At 35.5% G+C, this 22,485-nt stretch overlaps 1 protein-coding gene across 2 annotated transcripts; it reads right to left on the bottom strand.

The window, feature by feature from the left end:
• Positions 1-1,034: 1,034 nt before the first annotated feature.
• Positions 1,035-22,485, bottom strand: LOC113532728 (solute carrier family 12 member 7). Of its 2 annotated transcripts, none has more exons than XM_026924275.3 (26): positions 22,188-22,485; positions 16,178-16,266; positions 15,873-16,004; positions 15,375-15,521; positions 15,143-15,197; positions 14,911-15,041; positions 13,215-13,429; positions 12,483-12,694; positions 12,190-12,381; positions 11,366-11,464; positions 11,161-11,218; positions 10,831-11,005; positions 10,225-10,343; positions 9,484-9,582; positions 8,886-9,005; positions 8,692-8,796; positions 8,133-8,301; positions 7,775-7,970; positions 7,418-7,587; positions 7,211-7,342; positions 5,783-5,890; positions 5,288-5,398; positions 4,743-4,912; positions 4,553-4,567; positions 4,040-4,173; positions 1,035-2,617 (listed from the first exon to the last, which is right to left on the bottom strand). In XM_026924275.3, the coding sequence occupies exons 1-26, from the start codon at positions 22,300-22,302 to the stop codon at positions 2,526-2,528; spliced, it is 3,360 nt and encodes a 1,119-aa protein (XP_026780076.1). In that variant the 5' UTR covers positions 22,303-22,485; the 3' UTR covers positions 1,035-2,525. The 2 variants fall into 2 exon arrangements, with proteins under 2 accessions (XP_026780076.1, XP_026780077.1); XM_026924276.3 differs by lacking the exon at positions 22,188-22,485 and adding an exon at positions 17,761-19,285.

The raw sequence follows: 22,485 nt of genomic DNA, 5'->3' as shown, positions 1-22,485 counted from the left end.
TTATGCTGCTGGGTGTTGAATGTAAACAATCTACTATGAGTGTGAAATATAATAGAATGAGTTCAGTGTAGCTCAGCAGGTATGGCTCTGTGCTAGAGACGTATGCGGCCTTCGAAGCCTGTTTCAAACTGTTTTCTTATAGGTACCTTCACAGTGATCAAAATGCTGCCTTATAAGCAATTAGATACAAAGATTGCTGCCTTTTCTTCTATTTGATTTGGCTTCTTATTATTACATACTTCACAGTTAATACAGCCCAATCTGCATAAAGAGAAGACTATGTAACATACAGACTGCATTTCAAATGAGAAAATGTATTTTTGGTTTTGATAAAATGTACAGTTTTTAAAATACCTGAAAGTTAAAAAAAATATCTTCCTCACTGGTGGTGTAACAATGGGATTTACAACCAATCAGCAGCTCTGCTTTAAAGTCAGAGCCAGTAGGTGGTGGAGGCATTATGGTTTTGGGTTGTCCGTGTATCTGTGCATCCGTCAATCCATGCATGCATCTGTGCATCTCATTCTCGTTAGAGCGGTATCTCAAGAATTGGGTTGCCGGTGGAAACATCCACGATGCCACTGACAATCGACAGTGCCACTGGCATCGAGTTCTACCTGTTTCTTTCTCTTTCCCTCTTTCCTTTTCCACTTTCTTTTCCTGTCCCTCTCTTTCTTATGCCACTTTTTCATTCCTTCTTTCTCTTCCCTTTTATACCTTCTTTTCCCCCTCACAATTTCTCTCATTCTCTTTATTTTTCCAGTGATTCTTTCTTTCTCTTCTACTATTTTCTTTCTCTTCTTCCTGCTGTTCTCTTCTTTCTCGCTTCATTACTTTCTTGCTTTCGACCCTCCATCACTTGCAGCTACAGTGTAAACACTTTATTTCCTATAGACATAAATCTGGTTAGTTTTGTGACCTGTGACCTGGATTACTGAAAAGAATGCAGAAAATGAGTAAGCATGCAGACAATAATAATAATAATAATAATAATAATAATAATAATAATAATAATAATAATAAAAAAAACAGGATCAATCCAGAGAGTTTATTGGGAGAAAAAAAAATGTTTAACATAAATTAATCTGCTTATGTGTATGTTTGGTATGTAATTAGAAATGTCCAGAAAGCAAGAAAAATCCAAACCAAATACAAATTCAAAAAACATAGTACTGTTTGACTAAGAATGAAGACAGGAATCTCTTGAAGGCCACCTCAAGCAATCAAGCAATACATCTTCTTTTAAGTTAAGTGATGTCCCATCTATGTACAGATTTCTCTATGTACAGTTTTCTCTATGTACATATTTATCTATGCTACAATTTATCTATGCTACAATTTCTCTATTAAACAAGTTACAAACATATTGTTCTTCTACATTGTGACTGAATGAGGTGCTTCCTATAACATCAGATTCATCGCTGATTCATCATCTAGCGCATGGTTACTGGCACGCAACATGCATCACCATGCACATCATTCAGTCTACATCATGCTGAATCTCCCACAGCAACCTTTTTTTTTGGTTTAAAAGAACTGCATAATGAAGTTCTTCTTGTGAGGAAATGGCACCCTTCAAGAGCCAATAGGAATAAACACTTTTCAATTAAAATAGCAGCATATTATATGGAACAACTGAAAAATACAAACACTTTAATTGACAACACCATTAATTGTATTGTCTTACAGCACACACAATATAACATAATAAAGCCTATAATATAAAATATAATGTAATATAACAAAGCTTAATATATAATATTAATATTTAGTATCAACCCCCACAGATTTAGGGTTTTGATATTATTTGGTATCACCAGAAAAGCCTTTTGTTAAATGTCATATTCTGACTTCAGGGGAAAAAGTATATTTTTTAAATGTTATAAACATTCTGGTGTCTTGCATTCTGGTGTTGAAAAAACATTTGGTAATTGGTATTTTATGTGTCAGAAGTGAACACATCCATACTGTCAGTGAGAATCAGAAGAAATTTATAATCTGGAAAAATCTGTTGTTTTGAGAGCACTCTATGGGTCACACTGTATTAAGATGCAATATATTTTTAATATGTGGTTGGTAGAACGGATGGGCTTTTTTAACTTAGATTCTCAGTGACCTATTATTATACTTTTATTGTAGTATAAAAGTGTATAAAATGAACAGTAGGTCGCAAAGTAGGCACAATCAGTTTAAAGTGACACTTTCTTAAAATATGTAAGGACTAAATCTAACTGACTAATTGAAACTTGGATATTACCACTGGGATAAAATTGTGTGTGGAAGGGACACTGCGAAAAAAATGCCAGTACTTTGTGTAGAATATTAACATTTACACTGTATTTATATTATTGGTACTACCAAAATATAAATAAGCGCCTCTTAAAATCGATTAAAGAAAATGTTTGACCAAATGAGGCATTTTTATGTAGGTCTAACTGCCTGTACCAGTGTGGTTAAAAGGATTTTATTTTTTATTTCCTATTTTTATTTTACCTTCCCTGAGTACTAGTCATTTCCACTGTGAACTATGAGTAGATGGTGATGACCTCTCTTCCTCCACCTCGTACGAGCAGAACCCGCTCCAAACCTTCCATTAACACCTCCAAAAATTCCATGTCTGGGACATTCCTGTCAAGGAGTAAATGTTCTTAAGAGCCACAGAGCATGAATTACAATACAAGCAATTACTTACTGCAGATTATTAACACTGCTGTTAATAACATATAACATTGTTCATTAACACATTAATTTGAATGAAAGTGTATTTTGAGTAAATGCTATGAATAATTTAGCAATTACAGGGAAACAAAGAGGAAACGTATGTAGTTACAAGAGTAAGGAATGTAATTTTTGGAACCACTGACAGGGTTCCATGAGTTTAAGGGTTTAATAATTGCCACTCATGTTCACTCTACTCAGAAAAAAGTAGTGTTTTGAGTCAACAAGGGCCACATCATTTAAAAATCAACTTACGAGCTACTCCGACAGTTGCATAAGGTGGAGTTTGCCAAAACCATGTCTCATTAACATTTAATTCTGACAATATTTAACTAAATTAAATTAATATATTAAATTGAGGACAATATTAAATATAAAAACATGCCAATGAATTGACTATATTGTATATGTAACAAATGAATGCTTAGCATATCTTTACAGAAGAGCGAATCAAATTAAACTAAACATTGGCATTATTTTATTAAAACCACAACTCAAAATAGTGTATTTAAAGCATGATAAAATAGCCGACATCCCCCACACATTATGATTTCATGACCTTAATTTAGTGGCCACATTTAACTGTTTAATTGTTTTAAAAAAATTTGAGAAAATTATGTTTTTTAGCCTGTCCAGTCAACGGCTGTAATTCTCAACAGTAGACAGTGTTTAAAGCTTTCTGCCTGCTGATTCATCATCCAAAAAAACTGAAAGTGCTGGATCAAGTGCTATTTTCAAAAGCTGCCAGATAATGAGTGTGGATGCCATGTTGCTAAATAAAGACTACAACTAGGACTATCTATTCAGCAATGTATTGGCAATATAATACTGGAGTCCTATTAGATGTTAATTTGAACTTTCTATCATATCATTTATATACTTTATTGGTCTTTCTTTTATTTGTTAATTTTTAAATTGTCTCATTTTTATGTTGCATTGTATTGCAGTTAACAGCAAAAAAAAGCGATTTGCTTCTTCAGTTCACATTTTCTATCTCATTTTTTTAACTTAAATGCAAGTGCTTGTGTTTAAAGATAGAGGACTAGATGCTATAGAAAAACACTTCTATACCAGAAAAATCTGTCAGCCTCAGAGTTGTGAACAACATGTGGGTAATTTTAACAATTTGAGTGGGCTGTCCAGAAAATCAGCTTAAGCACTTAAAGTGACAGTGAATATAAGTAAATATTGACACAACCTTTAAAATGAAGTCACCAACTCTGAACCCAGCTCAAAAAACTGAAGCTGTTAGAATCTGCTCTGTTAGTTTTATACTATAATGTAAAACCTGATTAAAAAGCAATGAATTGAAAAAGGATACAGTTCTCATCACCATCCTTGTTTTTAGGTGGTCCAGGCATATTCAGTAAGACAAGGTGGGCATTCTGGGATTTGTTGACCAGAACTTCATTCAATTTGACTGCAGTGTGCATTCTTCTGACATTGGACTGGTTTCTATAAAAAAAAAAACACACACACATTTATCAAACATTTAATCTTTAAACTTGGTTCCCTTGTGCATCATACCTACTGAACACTCACAACTGCATAGCATACAATATCAACATGCATCCATATGCTGATTCTGTTTCCAAAAGTGTTCAGTGTTCTCTTTGACAGATAGGAGATCTGCTAACCCTTTTCTCCACTGAGCTTGCACCATCCAGGTTTATAGTGTGCATTCTCTTACTACGTTCTGACAATGAAATTGTTGTTTTTGCCTAGCCTTTCAGCAAGCTGTAATGAGTACACAGTCATGATGAATACAAAAAGAACATAAAGTGTAAGCATTTCCAAACAAAGATTAGCATGAACAAAATTAAATATGACTTACAGGTGCTCCCACTCTCTGGAAAGGGTGAAACAAGAAAAAACAAAAATGCGGTTTTAGATATTTTTATGATTAAAAATAGTATTCTTCTATATGTTGCATTTATTGATGTTTACTTAAAATTGAAGTATTTAAATATAGCTAAAGACATGTCTGCTGTTGTATTCTCATTGTCAGTCTGTGTAGTACTTACGGTTTCATGTTGAAAATGTCCCGTATGCCTGGGTTAGCCTCACGGTGACGCTGCCTCTCTGCAACAAATTTCTCTTTGGTCCAGGTCATGTGGACTTGATGAGAGTCAGGGCTGTTCCTTTCTTGGTGGCCACCCTGACACTTAGAATTCCTTTCATGAAGCATGTGAGCCTGCAGGATTAACAACTGATTTCTTTATCAGGGACAGATAAACTATAACATGCTGCAGGTTTTCTGCATACTACAGTAGTGCTTCTACTTTTTCACTGAGCTTCAATATGGATTTGGTGAGCAGCAATAATGAACAACATAATGCTTAACAGTTACAGTACAGGTTTAGGAATAGCCATGTTTCCTCTGTCTCATACTTATAAAATGCATATAAAATGCTGAAAACTAAAAATTCTGTAGCAATGTGTAAGAACATTTATAAATGTAACTATGTAATACAACATAATTTTGCTAACCTTAAATTGTCAGCTAGGATATGTAGTACAAATTCTTCATTTAGAATGGAATGGGTAAGCGAAAGAAAACTAAGAATACCTCATGCTCCAGGTCTTCCATGCCAGGTACTTGTAAAGTGTTAGGAGACAGGCTCTTTGTTTGGTTCTTCCTTTTAATGGAACTCCTGGATTCATCTGTAATGCTTTGAATCTGGCAACAACCACAGAACATACAAAACCCAAATGGCATCAGAGACATGGTTTGTTATCTCTACCAAAGTCTAAAACTGATCATTCCTATACATACAAAATCATAAAAATATTATTCTTACTATTCTTCGTGACAGGAAAATGTCCACCTGTTCATATCTAAACTTGATATAATCCGTATTAAAAATGCATAAGATAAGATAGGATACCATAATTGTCACCGTACAAGTACAATGAGACATCATTTAGAGCAAGACAGTAGATGCCATACAATGGAATGATGTTTGATATTTTACAATCTATTACAAAAAGTGACTCATTGGTCTCTCCTCTCTCTAGGAGGAACAGACCTATTAAATGAGGTGAAAATTACTACACATATTACCTCTCTTTCCCTCTCGGTTTTGGACAGCTGCATCTGTTTTAGCATTTGAGAACGCTGCTCCATCACTAGGGTCCTCTCATAGGTAAAGGCTGAGATATCACTCTCATGCTAAATAACAAAGACAGTGCAAAGTATAAGAGGATGATCACACTCAGCATCTCACAAATAATAATGACACTGCCACAAGGTTTCCTTCAAGCCATAAACTATAAACAACACAATGCTATTTTTCATTCATTGTATATATAAAGCATACTGGTATAGCTCACGTCCTCAAGTGATAGCAAAAATATCAAACCATATATGCATATATGTTCTAAATGTATGGGTATAAAACACATAAATTGTGTTTTGTCTTGCTTGTGAATGCTCATCCTTGAATTGGTAAATATGGTAAACAACTTCCTTTTAGAAAGTCCTAGCAGCCTACTTGCAGAACATGTAGTACTTGTAGTATGGCAAATAACATGGCTTATGTGAAAAGGCTCTGGTAGATAAACTTTAACAACAGTGAGGTAGAGATACTGTTATACAAAATAGCCAAATAGCAAAAGATATACAGGGTGAGCAAGTGAAGTTGTGGCACGTGGTGAAGTAGCAATTTGTTCTCATGTGCCAAATATCTGGAACATGTTACAATTTTTCACATTAACCAGCTTTTATTATTTGCCTTATTTTTTCTGGCACATTGCTTTTGCATTTCTTTTATATTCTTTTAATTATTGTCATTTTATTATATTTTTTACACATTCTTATAATACATTTTTGTATTTTATATTCTTATGATATTGTTTATATTATTTTTCTTCTTTTTTTACTGTTATTATTTGTTGTATTTTTATTATTTGCTTAGTTTTAGTGTTTCTTTTTGCTATTATTTCACACTGCACTTTGAGCTGAATTTTAAATGTATATGAGGTGATATGTAATAAAGGTATTATGTATGAAATGTATGAAAGATGCTTTGTAAATAAAGATTATTATTATTATTATTATTATTATTATTATTATTACAACTGTGGCAGAGGAGAAAATTGTTTAATCTTTATTAACAGGGTTGCTACATACATATGTTTAGGAGTGAGCTTAACTGTGTACAGATTCTCACTCACTTTCGGTAACCACTTTATCCTGGTCAGAGTTGCATTGGATCCAAACAAATTATAAATTACTTTCTGTCCATAGAAGTGTGAACACGCATGAATTAAGCACAAAATTGTTCACATGCATAAGTGATAAGTCTCCTTTTTTAAATTTCTTTTTCATAGTACACAGTTGTAGTATGTTTTAAGCTTCCTAAGAATTTCTAACTGATAGTGGCAAATTGCATATTCAATTTTAATGTACTTGCGTATCCATTTGTATGTATCCATATCGTAGATATGAATATTGGTATATACATACATTTACAATTCACTAATGTCTTACCATCTCCACCACCTCCACTTCTGCATTAAGGCGCAGCTGATACATGAAAATCTGCAGATCCTTCTTCATCTGAATGCTGTTGTCATCCAGATGTGCCACAGTAAAGATGCGCATCTTACATTTTTTCCACACCTAAAGAAAGCAGTAGTGTGAGTCTGAAAACCAGTCATCTATCAAAATGGCCATACACATTTCTCAACCTCGTACCTTGTGCTGGCGGAGCAGGAATGGAAGCAGCATGAGCAGGCCTCCATCATGGACAATCCACCACACATCAATGGTGCCCTCAGCCAGACGCTCTGTGTTGCTTGGAAAAATGTCAATGTTCTTTGCCACAAGCAGGGCCTGGTGTGCAGCAGTCGTCTCTCTCACTGTCTCTGTGGCAGGAGAGAGTTATGATCAGTCTATGACTTTCAAATTTGCATATATGATTTAAGAGAATGATCATAAACAGAGTCAGAAAATAAATAAATTTAATATGGTTCAAAGCAGACAAACTTAGAGAAATGTTATTTATACTGACTTTTAATAGAAACTCAACTGAAGATGGTATCATGCACATACCAATAAAGTTTTTCCAGGAGGTTGCATCCTCAGCCTGTCTCCAGTTGCTGGGCCATGCCATCAGGACAGTATTGTGCTTCATGCCTCCCAGACCAGCTGACTGGATCAAGTTGGAGAAACCATCTCTCAAGTTAGAGCATGCCACAACATGACAAAAGCCCTTTGTTTTCTCCGCAGACATGGATGCCTTGACATTCTGTAAAGAAAGAGAAACTGGTATTAAAGTGTCTTGGTGTATCAAAACCATGTATACAAGATCTATTCATCAATCTTACAGCTACTATCATGCCGGCACCTTTCGACACTGTAACACGCTTAGCAGCTTAAGAGCTTGAAGTTTTTCTTCACTTGTACTTACTGTTTCCGCACTTTTGGCCTCAGCACTTCGGGTCATATAGGTTCCCTGCAGCACTGAAGACACAATGGTAAGACCTTTCCCTGCCTTCAGCTGAGACGTGAAAGAGAGCAGTCGCGGGTGCTTCACCGCCAAATCAGAGTCAAGGTTCAGTAACACCAGGAGCTGAGGCCTAAAATACACCATGTTCAAGAGCACAAACATTTAACAGGCGTAAAATATTAGATGAAATTATCTTATTGCATTTCTGGTTTTGTTTGAAAAATGTCTTTGTCACGCCCATCTCTGCAACTCCCATAACCTAACCCTGCTCACCTGATCACTAATGGAAGTCTGTACTCCCTTTAAATAACTCTCAGTGTTACGTTGTGTAGCATTGTGACCATGACAAGGTCAAGCCTTTGTTATCTGCCTGTCTTGATCAGTGTTTTTACCATAGCCTTCATCACATTTCCTGGTTTCCTTGTTTACCAATCCCCTCACATTTTTTTCAATAAAATCAGTGAACCTGCACTTGCGTCTGTCTGTCTGCTTCATGACAGCCTTTTACTTCTGTGCTTACCTCCAGTTCTTGGTATGGGGCGGCGCTTCTTCTAATTTGATAAGCGCATATTGTGCAGCATTTAGGGACAGCCCTCTGATTCCATCTCCCCACTCCTTCTCTGCCCTATGATTTTAGAAACATAATTAATATGACGGAAAGCATGCAGTACATTACCATGCATGCAGTACATTACTGAAGGGAAAGTGACTCACCCTCTGTATTCAATGTATTTATATATGCATCCTGCAAGCAGCATGGCCACCAGAGCATAATACCAGGATGAAACAAACATAAGAGTGAGACAAAGAGTCATGCCCAGGACCGAAAGACTCCTATGGGATTAGATGCAGATTATTTCATATTATTTCATGTAGCAACAAAACAACTAAAATCCTAAAATGCTGCTGGATTAAAGGAACAGAGCATTTACTAATTAAGGTTATACCATCACTGTAGGTGTGCTGTGTCCTGAATATTCTGATAGCACTCATGAAATCAATTTCTACCATAACTACTATTATATCATTACAACAGTAAATGTGAGGATAAAGAGTTATGTTTGTAGTACAAATATAGTTTGAAAAGAAATGTTGCATAATCAAATAAAATCAAAATTATTTTTATTAAAAGTTAAGAGTTTTGACTGGTTTCAACAAAACAGCATGTGTTCTTATGTAAAGAAACTGAATAGTGTTACAGATCTGTGTAAGTGAATGACACAAATAAGGAAAGGCAAAAAAAAAATCAGTATGATCCTGATTCTTATTTATTTATATTTTCTATGATGGTACAAATTCTTTAGTAACATACCAGTGATAGAATTTAAACCTTGGTCTCCAGTTCGGGGTGCGCAGGAGTGTTTGGATAGCACAAGCGAAGTTTACAAAGAGGTAGCACATCAAGAAAAACCTACAGCACAAAAAGCATGCAAGATAAATTGAAATCAGTATCCATTAGACAAGGCATAATTATTAGGTTATTTTATTCTCTTTAAGTAATGTTTTAGTACTTAAAGAGAATAAGAAAGACTTAAATAAAGTACTCTTTCCGTACTTCATGTACATCATTTCTACATAAAAGTGCAGTGGGAGCATTAGGGTTTATTTGTTAAATTAATTTGCACTTAATAAACTCTGAAAGAGATATATTTACCTGAGGCTAAATTCCTGATAGTTTGGCAATGTGTCTAGCTTTTTTAATTCCTGAAAAATAGCTTGATGCTATTAAGCATTTAATAATTCCATATAGTATTAAGCAACATAAACAACTTAAAGTGTATGTAGAGCTGTAGAGCTGTAAAGTCAAATCAGTCACCCCAAACTGAATATTCATTATGGCAAACCTGCAAAAGCAAATGTGCAATTTTGTTTGTTTGAAAGACACAATCGCCCACAGTGTGGACACCATTAGATCTTTTTTGTGGGTGTTAGCAATTTTGCATGTTTTTTTTTTTTTTTTTTAAATATAAAATCAGTAAATCAGGTGCTTAGTTGGTTGTTGGAGGCCAAGGGAGAGGGAAGTGAGGAGGTGACAGCTGAGGTGAATACTCACATTGAAAGAATGGGAGCAACAGCATCCACAGAAGCGATAAGAATCCCAATTTCACAGATTCCTACAGTTAGCAGCAATGCCCAGGTTGGCTCACCATTGGATTTACTGTGACCAAATACCTACAAGACAGAGAGGGACACAACCATTTTAATCATGATTTATTATGACTCCATCACTGTATGTGAATAATGTGAATACTCTGAATAATGTGAATACTCTGAGTGTCCAAAACTAAAAATTACACAGTGTTATCAGCTAACTAGGGCTGCCAACTCAGTGTGACTAATTTCCCACAATTTGGATTTAATTTCTATACTGAGTGTTTGGGCATTTTACATGCATTATATCTATAAATTAAATGAATTAAAATGTATTCCCATTATAATGCAATTCACAGTATACATATTTCACTTTAAAATGGTGGATCACAGTGATACATTTTCAGTAAAAATAGTCAAAGTGAGTGAGGGGGATGATTAACTATTTTGGAAGTTATGTCTCTTATAAATAAGCCCACATGTTCAAAGATCTCTGGGAATTTATTTATAGGCTAATCTAGGAGGGTTGGCATATACATATACAGTATATCTAAAAAATAAAGGTAACCTGTAGGAAGGGAATGATGCCATCATGTGCAATGGCATGCAGAAGCCTGGGGGCGCCAATCAGGCTCTGTAGTCCAGCACCAAAGCAAGAAAAGAATGAGCCAATCACAATCAACCAAGGTGAAGGCCAAGCCAGAGCGCCTACCACCAGGCTTCCCTTCACAGAGAGCCCAAACCTGTTTAGACAGGACAGAATTGTTTTCAATTCAAGCAGAGAGCTTCACAGTTTTTCATGTTTTTAAAACAATACTTTTATCAACTAGTAGAATGCTGCAAGCTTGCAAAATAGTGTAGTACAGTTTTAACAATTTCCAACCAAAATAATACTTACTTATCTCTCAATAACACTCCCTCCATGCAGGCCCCAAACAACACCACACAAGAAATATCTAAATGCTGCAATTAAGGTTCTAATAAACTTCACAGAAAGGCATTTAAAGAGCTTTTTCTTCTGCAATTATTTATGTACAAAGAGCCCCTTAACCCTAAATCATGAAGTCTGGCTTGATAGGTGATCTGAGTCTATAGAAGGATACAAATGATGGAAGTAGTCATAATGGCCATAATGGTGCCAATGGGGATAGACCTCTGAGCATCCCTCAGATCTCCAGACCGGTTTGATCCCGCCATGATCCCTACAAAAACGTAACAAGCATGGTGTTCACTGCTTAAATAGTGATCATGAAATTTCATTTCAGTTCATTATTCACATCTAGGCATAAGCTCTACCAGATACTAAAAAGCATGACTGTAACCTTTATCAGGATACACATCTAATGTGCATTGCATCTAAAATATAGCAAATGGCTTTCATTTTTAATCTTTAGGTCACTTTTATGACAAATATTTAGGCAACACTCACCAAACTCTTTAGATGTATTATCAATAACTATGTGAAATGTTTTGAGAACATCTGTACCAGAATGTCAGACCCATTAAAACCAATAAAAACTTTCCTTAAATGCCGTCCATATTATAGAATTACAAGAATTTTTATGAAAATGTTGCTCATTATCATTAGAGTAGCTAGTAAAACTGGACACATAAGGTTTGTCTTAAGCAATCATTTATAAATGCATTTTAATTAATAATCATAATAATCGATTAAAGTGATAAATTTGTCCTGTATTGGTAGAATATGTTAAGGAGCATAATATTAATAAAGACAGCAATAAGCAAATGAATATGGTTTCAACATTTTAGCAATGTTTTGCTTCCTAGTTCCTAGCTCACTTTTAATTTGCATGTCACATGCAGAGCAACATTAATATAACAGCTGAATTTCATTAGGTACCTCTCTATGAAAGTTTTCTACTAAAATCATAAAGCTGTTATGATATATGGGCCGCTGCTGTCTTACCTGTGACTGAGGGGAAGTAAATGCCCACCATCATTGTGAAGAAAGTGGTGATGTCATTGTAGACATACGGCAAGTGCTCTTTGATATTCCCCGATATTCTTTGATAGTCTCTGATATTCTCTGCTGGAGATGACACCTGGTCCTTCTTCTCTACCAGCATCCCACTGGAGCCATAATCTCCCCATAAGTTATCTGGAAGGCAAAAATGATTTGAATGCTGTAAAATATAATAATTTGATTATGTATAATACTAGCAAGCATACTGAAGTATGTAATATTATGTGAACTGTCACCTGTGATAACTCCACTTAGCAGGCCTGGAATGCCCTTGATCTCTGTTAAATTGTTCTGGACGAAGTATTCATCACACGTTGCATTGAGGAAAGGTGAACTACAGAACAGCTTCCACAGGTCTGTTGTATAGGTTATGTTGTTGATCACTTCTGTCTTCATGCATTTTTCAAATTCGATATTTTTTAGTGTGCGGTTACCCAGCATACAGATTCTAATGATAATAATAGTAACAGTCCATTAATATTTAAAGTATGTAATTGGACAAAAACAAACAAATACAGACAGTACAAAATGTATGCAATGTAATGTAAAATGTAATAGAAAAATCAGAAAAATCAATAAGTATAATTTTTTATAATTTTTACATTTATAATAAATGGCAGTTTAGATATTGGTGGATGGTACAAGGGTATTTGGTTGAAAAAAGTTTCACTATGAGCTTTTGTAAATACAAAGAAAATACAGTCTGACGACAATATTGATTCTGAAGATAATGGCTTGAGATACATGCCAATGCAAAACTGTATTTGGCCACATTATACCCCCATGAATTTTAAAGTGTCTTTATAGTCTTGCATTATGTAAACATCAGTGTGCATAATCTGGAGTATTTTTAAATGTGGAATCAAAGTTTATCAAATATTCACTCGGCATAATTCATTCCTTATGTCATGTGGTTTACTTTAAAAAGTCCTTGAGATCAAGTAAAGTTGAATGTATAGTGTACTCACTGGAAATCTGGAGGGCTGATGACAGTTCTGATGACTCCAGCGTAGATGGCCATAATGGACAGAATCACACAGGAAAGAAAGACCAGTGCCAGTTTATTCACGTACCTGACCCCAACAAACACCACCAGAGCCATGAGGGCCAAACAGCATGTTCCATACAACCGCATGCTATTCGGGTGGTCCTGGTACAAAGCTCCATTTGTCACTATGTACATCTATACATTAGACAGAACAGATGAGAAGATAACACATGTACTGTGTAGTGTCTGAAGGTATATGATACACCAACTCTCACTATGAATGTCATTATTAAAGATGCTCAAACTAATACATTGTTTTCTTAACAAAAAAAATTTAAAATGTTATTGAACATTTATGGAAGGAATATTCAGCTGGGGAGGGAACAACTGTTTTTTTGCTGCTGTAATGTAAGTGATAAAAGGAACTGACTTGTTTCACGGACATTCAGCATCATTTAATGCAACTATAATTGGATAAAAATCCAATATGCTGTTCTTTAATAAATAAAATGCTTATTCTTCGGTAAATTGCTGTGATATAAGAAGAATAAAGCACTTCGGGACATGCGATTATTGAGAAATAATCACAGCACTCCATTGATGATTACTTTCCTATAGCAGCTCACCAGTCATGTTTTATTCTTTACATAAACTTTATCTACGCAGCTGTATCTAAGCTTGAATGGATGGGAAGATAAAAATGGTATATTTGACCATTCTATGTAACTAGATTGATACCTCAAACAGGAGATCCCACAAATCAGCTATAAATACAAAGTTAGGTATAACCACTTTATTTATACCACAACACTGTTGAATTCTCGATTTTGACTGGACACTGGGTCTTGATGAATTTTCTATAACAGCAGCTCTGAAAGTAGTGCCAGCTGCACGGCAAATCAGAGATCAAAATTCATGCACTGTTCCTAATACAATATCTTTTCTGTAGTAACAACTAGTTCACAGGGACTTGTATGGTAGGCACTCATATAATTTAAGCCTGTTTTGTTTTTTAATTGTTTGAATATTGTTATTTTAAGAACATATAAACACTGATATGATGAAGATTTCTTTACAGAGCCATTTTTGTAACATTAATGGAAAGATACTTGTTTCAGCTCTTTGTAACAGTCAGAGGTAAAGCTGTTTCCTTAGGTTTTACACCTAATGCTTGAGGGCAGAGGAATTTGCACGTTACAGTTTCTCAGTTTCTTGACTAGCTGCTTTTCTGTCTTATTAACTTTAAGAGAGAGAAAAAATGACAAAGGCTGATGAAGGAACAACTGTTTATAGCTGTTATAAAGTAAGTGGTAACAGGAACTAACTTGTTTCAGGTCATGTTCTAACTTGTTTTTCCTATAGCAGCACACCCTGTCATGTTTTATTCCCTATTTATTTCATTTTTTACTCACCATTTGTTGCTATTTTCTTACTGTTTATATATTTTGGTTTGTATTTGTATAACTCTTTTCATATGGCATGTAACAATGCCAAAACTGAGTCAGCAGTATATTGGTTAAATAACGATATAACTGAATTTGTAAAACAAGCCAGCCATCATTTTTAAAATAAAAATGCAATATTCTGGTTGAGTATTGCAAGTTAAGAGCAGAACAAAATTGTCAACACACAAATATATGTGCAAGGTTTTGCCCGGCACCTAAAGAAGTACCCACCAAAAGGATCTCTATGGTGCCCAGTATGTACATGGATCCAGCAAAGGTTGTACCAAGGTAGAAGCATAACCCAACAGCACCTCCAAACTCTGGACCCAGTGCTCTGGAGATCATGTAATATGAGCCACCAGCTAAAAAAGAAATAGGACACCTAAGAAATCTACCATATCTGTTCATAAATACTAAAGTAAAATTAAAATAAAGTCAGTAAAATTTCTGTTGCCTGTCATACCTGGCACCATTCCATTAGTTGCAATGGCACTCATAGATATTGCTGTCAGTAAGGTCTGTAGGACAAAGCAAAGACTTTTAAATTGTTCAAATAAATGATATAAGATTTGCTAAAGATTTAAATGTATCTAAAATGTAAATTTGTCAGAGTAGCTTGTTGGTTAAGTTTGAAAATTTGGTTTATACAGAAATAAAGGTGTACTAGATCAGTGTGTTTTAGTTTTAGCACTCACACAGGCACAGCACATGAAGACGATGGCAAAGGAGCCTAAAATTCCAGCTGTGCCTACAATCCAGGTGAGGCGCAGAAACAAAATCACACCCAAGATGTTCTGCACACAGGGCAGGTACACACCAATAAAAGTGCCCATCTGAGGACCCTGAGAACACAAAGATACAGAGAATCAGACTCCACATAATCAGCTGAGGAAGAGCTATATTGGTTATTTTGGCTATGAAAGAGAAACTTTGAGTGGGCCATGCTTTTTCAAATATTCTGCAGTGTGTCACGATAGTGTGACAGCTTAGAAAGAATCAATGTTTATTTGGTTAACAAGTGTGTTTGGCAACATTCTTTAGTATTGGATACATTTTAAAAGCATTACAAAAAGGTTTTTTTGTGACATAAGCTTAAAGAGCATAAAAATAAAACTTTTGTAAATCTACTGTTTATTGGTGGTTATTAGTAGGACATCATCAACATGCCATAACTGAGGTGGTATGAGACTGACCTTGATGGTGACCCTCTTAACTCCATCCTCACTCTCAGCTTTCTCATGATCCACAACCCCCTGAGTCAGGTTGGTATAATTGGCCAGCTTGTTGAGGAGGGACGACACCATTGGAGTACTGTCCATTTCTTCCTGTGTGTAACAAAAGTAGGTGTCAAAACAAAAACAAAAATTTGAAAACAAGTATTTCATGTTTAAAACCAAAAACGGAGTGTTGTCTTTTGCAGTTATTTGGGAATCTGTATTTGGGAATTTGTTAGCACTTTGTATGTTTCATAAGCTCTTTATGAATAATTGAACTGTACCTCGTAGAGTGCCATGTTTTTCCCATCACAGCTCCTGTCATAGTCATAAACAGTAAGGAAGGGATTGTCTTCTCCTGGAGTGTCATCACCTATTAGACACACATATTTTAACATTGACATTTTCTTATTTGTTTGTGTCTGTAACATCCATGAAAAATACTGCTGTTTTTAGAGTAGAAAAGATCATGCCACAAAATAAACAGTGTAAATTCTTAATTTTATCTCGGTCTTTTTAGTTTGTATTAGGTCGTGTTAGTATTTATTTTCAAAAAGATCGATATGTTCACAATGCCTAATTCTTACACTCATGAGCAAGATTTTGTTTATTTACTCCACATAGTCATATAATATACAGAGGTTTAACATCCTGCTAAATTAACTACATTAATGCACAGCAACAAATCAGCACATACTGTACAACAGTACAAGCCATGATGTAACATAAATTCAAAAATCCATGATTAATGAAGTGAAAATGTACTTTCCCCGATTTACAGTAACTGTGAAATTTATTTTACAACATGACAGCTATAATCTCTTTGAGGATATAATAATGACAGAGTGTCAAGACTCAGCGCGAAAAACAATAATAGAGGGATAACCACTTGGCATGTGCTTCTGCTCTACTCAGTGTACGATTTAGACAAGTACAGAAAACCAAAGCATAGAGACCAAACTAGTCTTTTTCTGCTGATGGAAAAAGTTCAGTATGGGAAAGTGCGTATGTGCTGAATACAGGAAAAATATGGGAAGTAAATGATAAATTCCAGTTGGACCTTGCTCAACACCTGACAGGAAATTACACAATACTTAAGGTGACTTATTGAGTTTTTACAACACAATGAACTTATCAGGTGCTTATAAATGACATCAGGTCTAAAAAAAATTAATTTTTGATATTACCTCAAAAAGGTAAAGGGGCCATTATCGAGCCGTCCCTTGTCATGTAAGTTTAACATCAATATTTTAGTCTAAATAATTGCAGTATGATAACATTCACTTCAACACTTCACAGTCAGTGTACCTTTGTTTTTCTGTTATGTTGCATTTGTGTCCAGCTTTTATTATAAGCCTTTTTATTTTCTATTAATCCAAGCGAAGCACTTTGTGCTGCACTTAACATATGAAAGGTGCTATACAAATAAAGTTAATTATTATAGTATTATCACAAGGGTTATAGTATAGAGACCAGAAAAGGGCATTAATTTCATTACACAGTTTTATTATCTGAAACTAGAGATTTCTGGTTTTTGGGCTCCTAACGTCATAAAACAACATCTTGCTCTGGTAACGCTAGTGCAGGTTTTAGCATTATAGTGTATACAGTATGTCACTACATGACTAAGCTATTAATATCCCCTTAATCCATCACAACCAAGTGTAAGCTGCGTACTGCACCTGTGTATGACTGAAGGCAAAGGGGTCCATGAGGATACACAAGAGAAATGCTGACAATGTGGAAAGAGGGAATTTAATAAACAAATGAAAATTTATAGCAGTATAATGTGTATTTAACTCCAGATGTGGGATCACATACTACAAAAAAAGGCAGATGGCAGATCTGGTCATAAAAGTAAACTCACCTAATTGTTTTGATCTTAACCGTTCCCCATAATCCATATCCAGAATTGTCCTGTGATAAGATGTATCTTGTGATCTTTCTGGACTGTTTTAACTCCTTGAACACCAACCAGCTGCTATGACACTCCAATTTTTAGTACAATCTTCTCATTTGTCCCATTTCCCATAGCACTGCTCTGCGCTGTACTGCACTGTAGCTAAGAGCTCAACTATCACAGCAAATCCCTCTGAACAGCCCTCTGCACTGAGACAAACTCGAAGAAACACTCTTCCAGTCAACAGAGTGAGAGCTCATAAGGCTGACAGAGACAGTGTGCTCTATCTAACCACGTGCATTAGCTGGAAGAGTGCTAGCCTTTATCTCATTATCTGTTTTGTGCAGCTGCCCATTCTTCTTTACTCCATTTTAGTCTTTCATGTGGAGTCTTGTAATTGTCCCTTAGCCTGCTATTAGATGGACTTTCATGTTCTCCTCACCGCCTATAGTGTATTGGAATTCTCAGCTCTTTTCTCTCTTTATAAGTTTCTGCCTATGAGAAAGCTACTGTACCAAATAAGTAAATAAAAGAGAGCAGTGAATCTGTGGCTGAGTTGAAGGCAAACTCCATGCACAATTTCACATATTTTAAGATATGGCCCATGCCCAACTCAAAAATGGAACAGAAATAGAGGAGCAGACAGGAATATCTGTTTTGACTGAAGAATGAAATATAATGCCATAATGTCATCAAGATAAGTGTCTCATCATGTTTTGTATAAACAATGAATCATTACTTGTGATACAGGATCAGCTACAAATTAGCAAAATATTTTCCAGTCTGTTATTGTATTATGTATGATTAACATCGTAAATGTATGTAAATTTAATTAATATATTGATTTTACACTTGCTGAGACAACAGGTTGTATAAAGTGAATTAATACCAAACCAAATGGTAATATCATTGCTCTGTCAGGTTCTCTTTGCATGCCTTCGTAAGCTTTGCCTGAAGCTGGTTTATTTGTTTGTGTTGTGCAGTTTCAGACTGAAATTAAAACTAACCTGGGCAGCGGTGCATGTGACAGAAGACATGGATAATACTAAAGACATACATAAAACATTCCACAAGGTGCTTCTGTACACTTGTGAAATCATGTGAAATCAACATTATGAGTCAAGATGTTCTTATTAGCTCCGGATGTCGTCCTGCATGTCTGGATATGTTGTATATGTCACAGATGACAAAGCTTTCATTATACCATTCAACATTTTTCTTGCTTCATGTATCCAGGTTTATGTGAATAAGCTTACTTATTAGCACTGTACTTAAATTAGCACTTTAAAAAAAAACGAGAAAAAAAAACTTTGTATTGTCTGAGTGCTTGTTACTATATTACCTCCCCAACAGAGTTTTTGGACTGATGGTATTCTCAGCTTGTGTCAGTATCAGAATGTATTTATTGCTAGAGACTTCAAAGCACTTTTGTAAGTCACTCTGGATAAGGGCGTCTGCCAAATGCCATAAATGTCAATGTAAATGAATAAAGCCTTTGAATGAAAAATTACACCCAGGAGGGCAATTTTATTGTTTTCCTTTACATCCTACTTCTCAGAATGGCCTACTGAGTTTGTTTTTCAAATTGTTGATTTTTATGGCCAATATCATGGAAATAATTACATTTACATTTGCTCATTCAACACTTTTGTCCAAAGTGGCTTACAACTGAGCATTTGAAGATTAGCACAAGGACCCAACATTGGAACTCGGAACCTTCCAATTAATCCAAAGCCTTAACCACTGAGCCACCACTTTCCGTAGTCTGCCATTTGTGCAAACAGTGGCTGAGATGAACCATCGATGAATGAGGTGATAACTGTCTCAAAAAAGTGGAACTGCATTAATGGCACAACATTAAAGAACAATCTCTGATGTGTTTTTGAGATAATATTGGTGGTGATGTTCTCCCAACTGACATTGCTGGAGTAATTCTTCAGTACATTCAATAATGGTAATGGTTAGACAGTCGGACTTGCAGGTCGTGGGTTTGAGTCTCAGGTCCGGCAGGGATTGTAGGTGGGGGGAGTGAATGACCAGCGCTCTCTCCCACCCTCATTACCACGACTGAGGTGAGACCCTTGAGCAAGACACCGAACCCCCAACTGCTCCCCGGGCGCCACAGCAAAAAAAAAAAAAAAGGTTGCCCACTGCTCCGGGTGTGTGTTCACAGTGTGTTCACTACTGTGCGTGTGCACTTGGATGGGTTAAATGCAGAGCACAAATTCCGAGTATGGGTCACCATACTTGGCCACACGTCACTTCACTTATTTACAGCTGTGGCACAGATTATGAGTAGGTTTTCTGGAAAATTATTGTTATTTTCTGTATGTTGGGCAGCAGAAAAGGTGTTTTTGGAATTATATATATAAAGGAAGACTCATTATTCTTGATGAGGCCTAAAAGGCATTTATATTTTGATCAAATGTTTACAATTTTGTCAACTGGTTTATTTCTCCTCATTCTGCTGCTTCTCCTACTTTCAGTGTAGTTAATGTGTACTCATTGTGCCCTGTCACAACCTGCATTGTGATGCTTGATGTTTATAGCTTACACACTCATCCATCTCATACTTGTATCTTAGCAGACATTTCTCACACCCAAGACAATGTACAATTAAAGAATGCTTGCTGAAAGCCTCCCCATTCACATATTAATGGTCTGCCCAGTTGGGTGTGCTGCCTACAGTTATTGTTTTCTGGGAAGTAGGTATTGTTTGTTCAAGGCCACTTGATAATTTTGATTGGTCATTGGACCAAGGACAATGGTCCAAAAGACAATAAAGAAATTCAAATGCTTTGCTAGAGTAAAAATGACTGCTGGTCAGTTCTAATGGGTGTGTTCTGCATAATGAAATGGGCAAACCTGTGTTTACGCTAACTGTTTTTCATACATCTTTTCATACATCATTTGGAGCCCTTATCAATTCATACTAAAAACTCACATTCATTCATACTCACATTCAGACATTCATACTCTTCATAGAATTTTTTTTTTACAAACTTCTTACTTTGGTCTTGCTTGTCTTAATTTAAATGATTATTTAAACACTATTCCATGAACCCTGTAGCACAAACCCTGCAATGAATCCACAAGCAAATCTCTACTATTACAAATGTTACATTATGATAAGTCAATTCTAACAACATGCAAAAATGATAGCAAATAAACATACAAGGATTAAAAAAATCTATTCAGATTTCCACTGTAAAGTAATGTATAAACAAACAACTGCTTCTCAAAACTGTACACCAAAAATAACCCATTACCTTCCACTGTTTTCTGAAAATGTACTTACACAAGTTTGCCATCCAGAGAACACTGATTACATACTGTAGAGATAAATATTGAACCATCATCTCTTTACTTATCATCAGCAATAATACTAAGTACAACACCAAGTCACCAAGGTCGTCTTATAAGGAAATTATAGCAATTATAGTATAATAGAATGCTGGTGAACAACTATTGCAAAGTTCTAATAAACCATATAACTGAATTAAAAACCAACAAAATACAACTGTAATAGTCTGTCACCCATTCAGCTGTGCCTGCAATTTCTATGAAGCCATGTAATCGTAAAATCTTAATAGTTACTGTTTGCTTCAGCAGATTACAGGGAATACGCAAGTGGAAAAACTGGCTATATAAACAAAATAATTTTAACCCCTTAAACCCAGGATCTGCCAGCCAGTCCAAACTTTTACATTCCTCACTCTTGTAACTACATACCTTTTCTATTAGTTCCACTATACAGTAGTTACTAAATAATATATTTCAACAACAACAATGAATAATACATTATGACTTTAAGCATTTTTGGAAATGTCCAAATGTTTAAAATGATTACAATTGTTTCAACTCTTTTGCTGTTAAAACATATACAACAGTACAAATGCCATTTGTATTGCCATACAGTGCCATTACACATATATAACTACATAATTACAACCAAGAGAATAAAAATACAACTTAACAGCATGTAGCTGAACCCAAAAAAGACTGTAAGCTATTAAAGCTCTGGATCTAGTTTAAACCTAACCTCCCTTTAAAAGCAGAATTGATCTAAGATGAGGTTTATGTTTATTTTTACATGTAGTAATTTGTAGTTATAAGTAGTTTCCAACAGTTCATAGAAAGAGAAAGAGGATAAGGAAAAAACAGGAAACTTAAAAAGGGTAGCTCAGGAAACCATTGCTTGCTCAAGCACACAAACGCTGCACATGTTCTGTGAGGCTTTGCCAGTCCAACATAAAGAAGAATATAAACAGAAATCCACAGACTGTAAGAGCTGGTAGAGAGTCATGACTAAGGCAAAGAGAACTCTTCCGTGTTCAGTACCATGTGCCTGGGCAAGCTTTGACACTCACAGGCATTTTCCAAATCATTCTTACCTGAGGAAGGTCCGAACAAAAGTTCTCTCCTCTCCTCGTCTGGGTTATTACCATCATAGTTTGAACCTGAGGCATTACAATCTTCCACTGGCACCACTGTGAAGTTGGTGGGCATGTTTCTTCACAATGTGTGCTCCTTAGGTCTGTGAAATCAACCCTGTCCTTGTTACTAACTCTCTTTTTCCTGTTCTCTCTTCCATACACACAAACACACACCCATACTCCTTTCTAGGTTTCGTCACAAAAGTTTTAAGTTCTTTCACTCACTCCCATACCGCTCAGGACCCATGTGATCTCT

This window comes from Pangasianodon hypophthalmus, chromosome 14 (genome assembly GCF_027358585.1).
Source record: "Pangasianodon hypophthalmus isolate fPanHyp1 chromosome 14, fPanHyp1.pri, whole genome shotgun sequence".
Taxonomy (NCBI): domain Eukaryota; kingdom Metazoa; phylum Chordata; class Actinopteri; order Siluriformes; family Pangasiidae; genus Pangasianodon; species Pangasianodon hypophthalmus.
Note: the sequence above shows the minus strand (reverse complement) of the source record. Positions and strands in the feature narration are given on the sequence as shown.

Coding starts and splice junctions, on each gene's coding strand:
- LOC113532728 (XM_026924275.3), bottom strand. CDS start 22,302: ATGCCCACCAACTTCACAGTGGTGCCAGTGGAAGATTGTAATGCCTCA. Junction 16,267..22,187: donor TTTGTTCGGACCTTCCTCAG/GTAAGAATGATT, acceptor TGTGTCTAATAG/GTGATGACACTCCAGGAGAA. Junction 8,302..8,691: donor CCCCATACCAAGAACTGGAG/GTAAGCACAGAA, acceptor GGTGTATTTTAG/GCCTCAGCTCCTGGTGTTAC.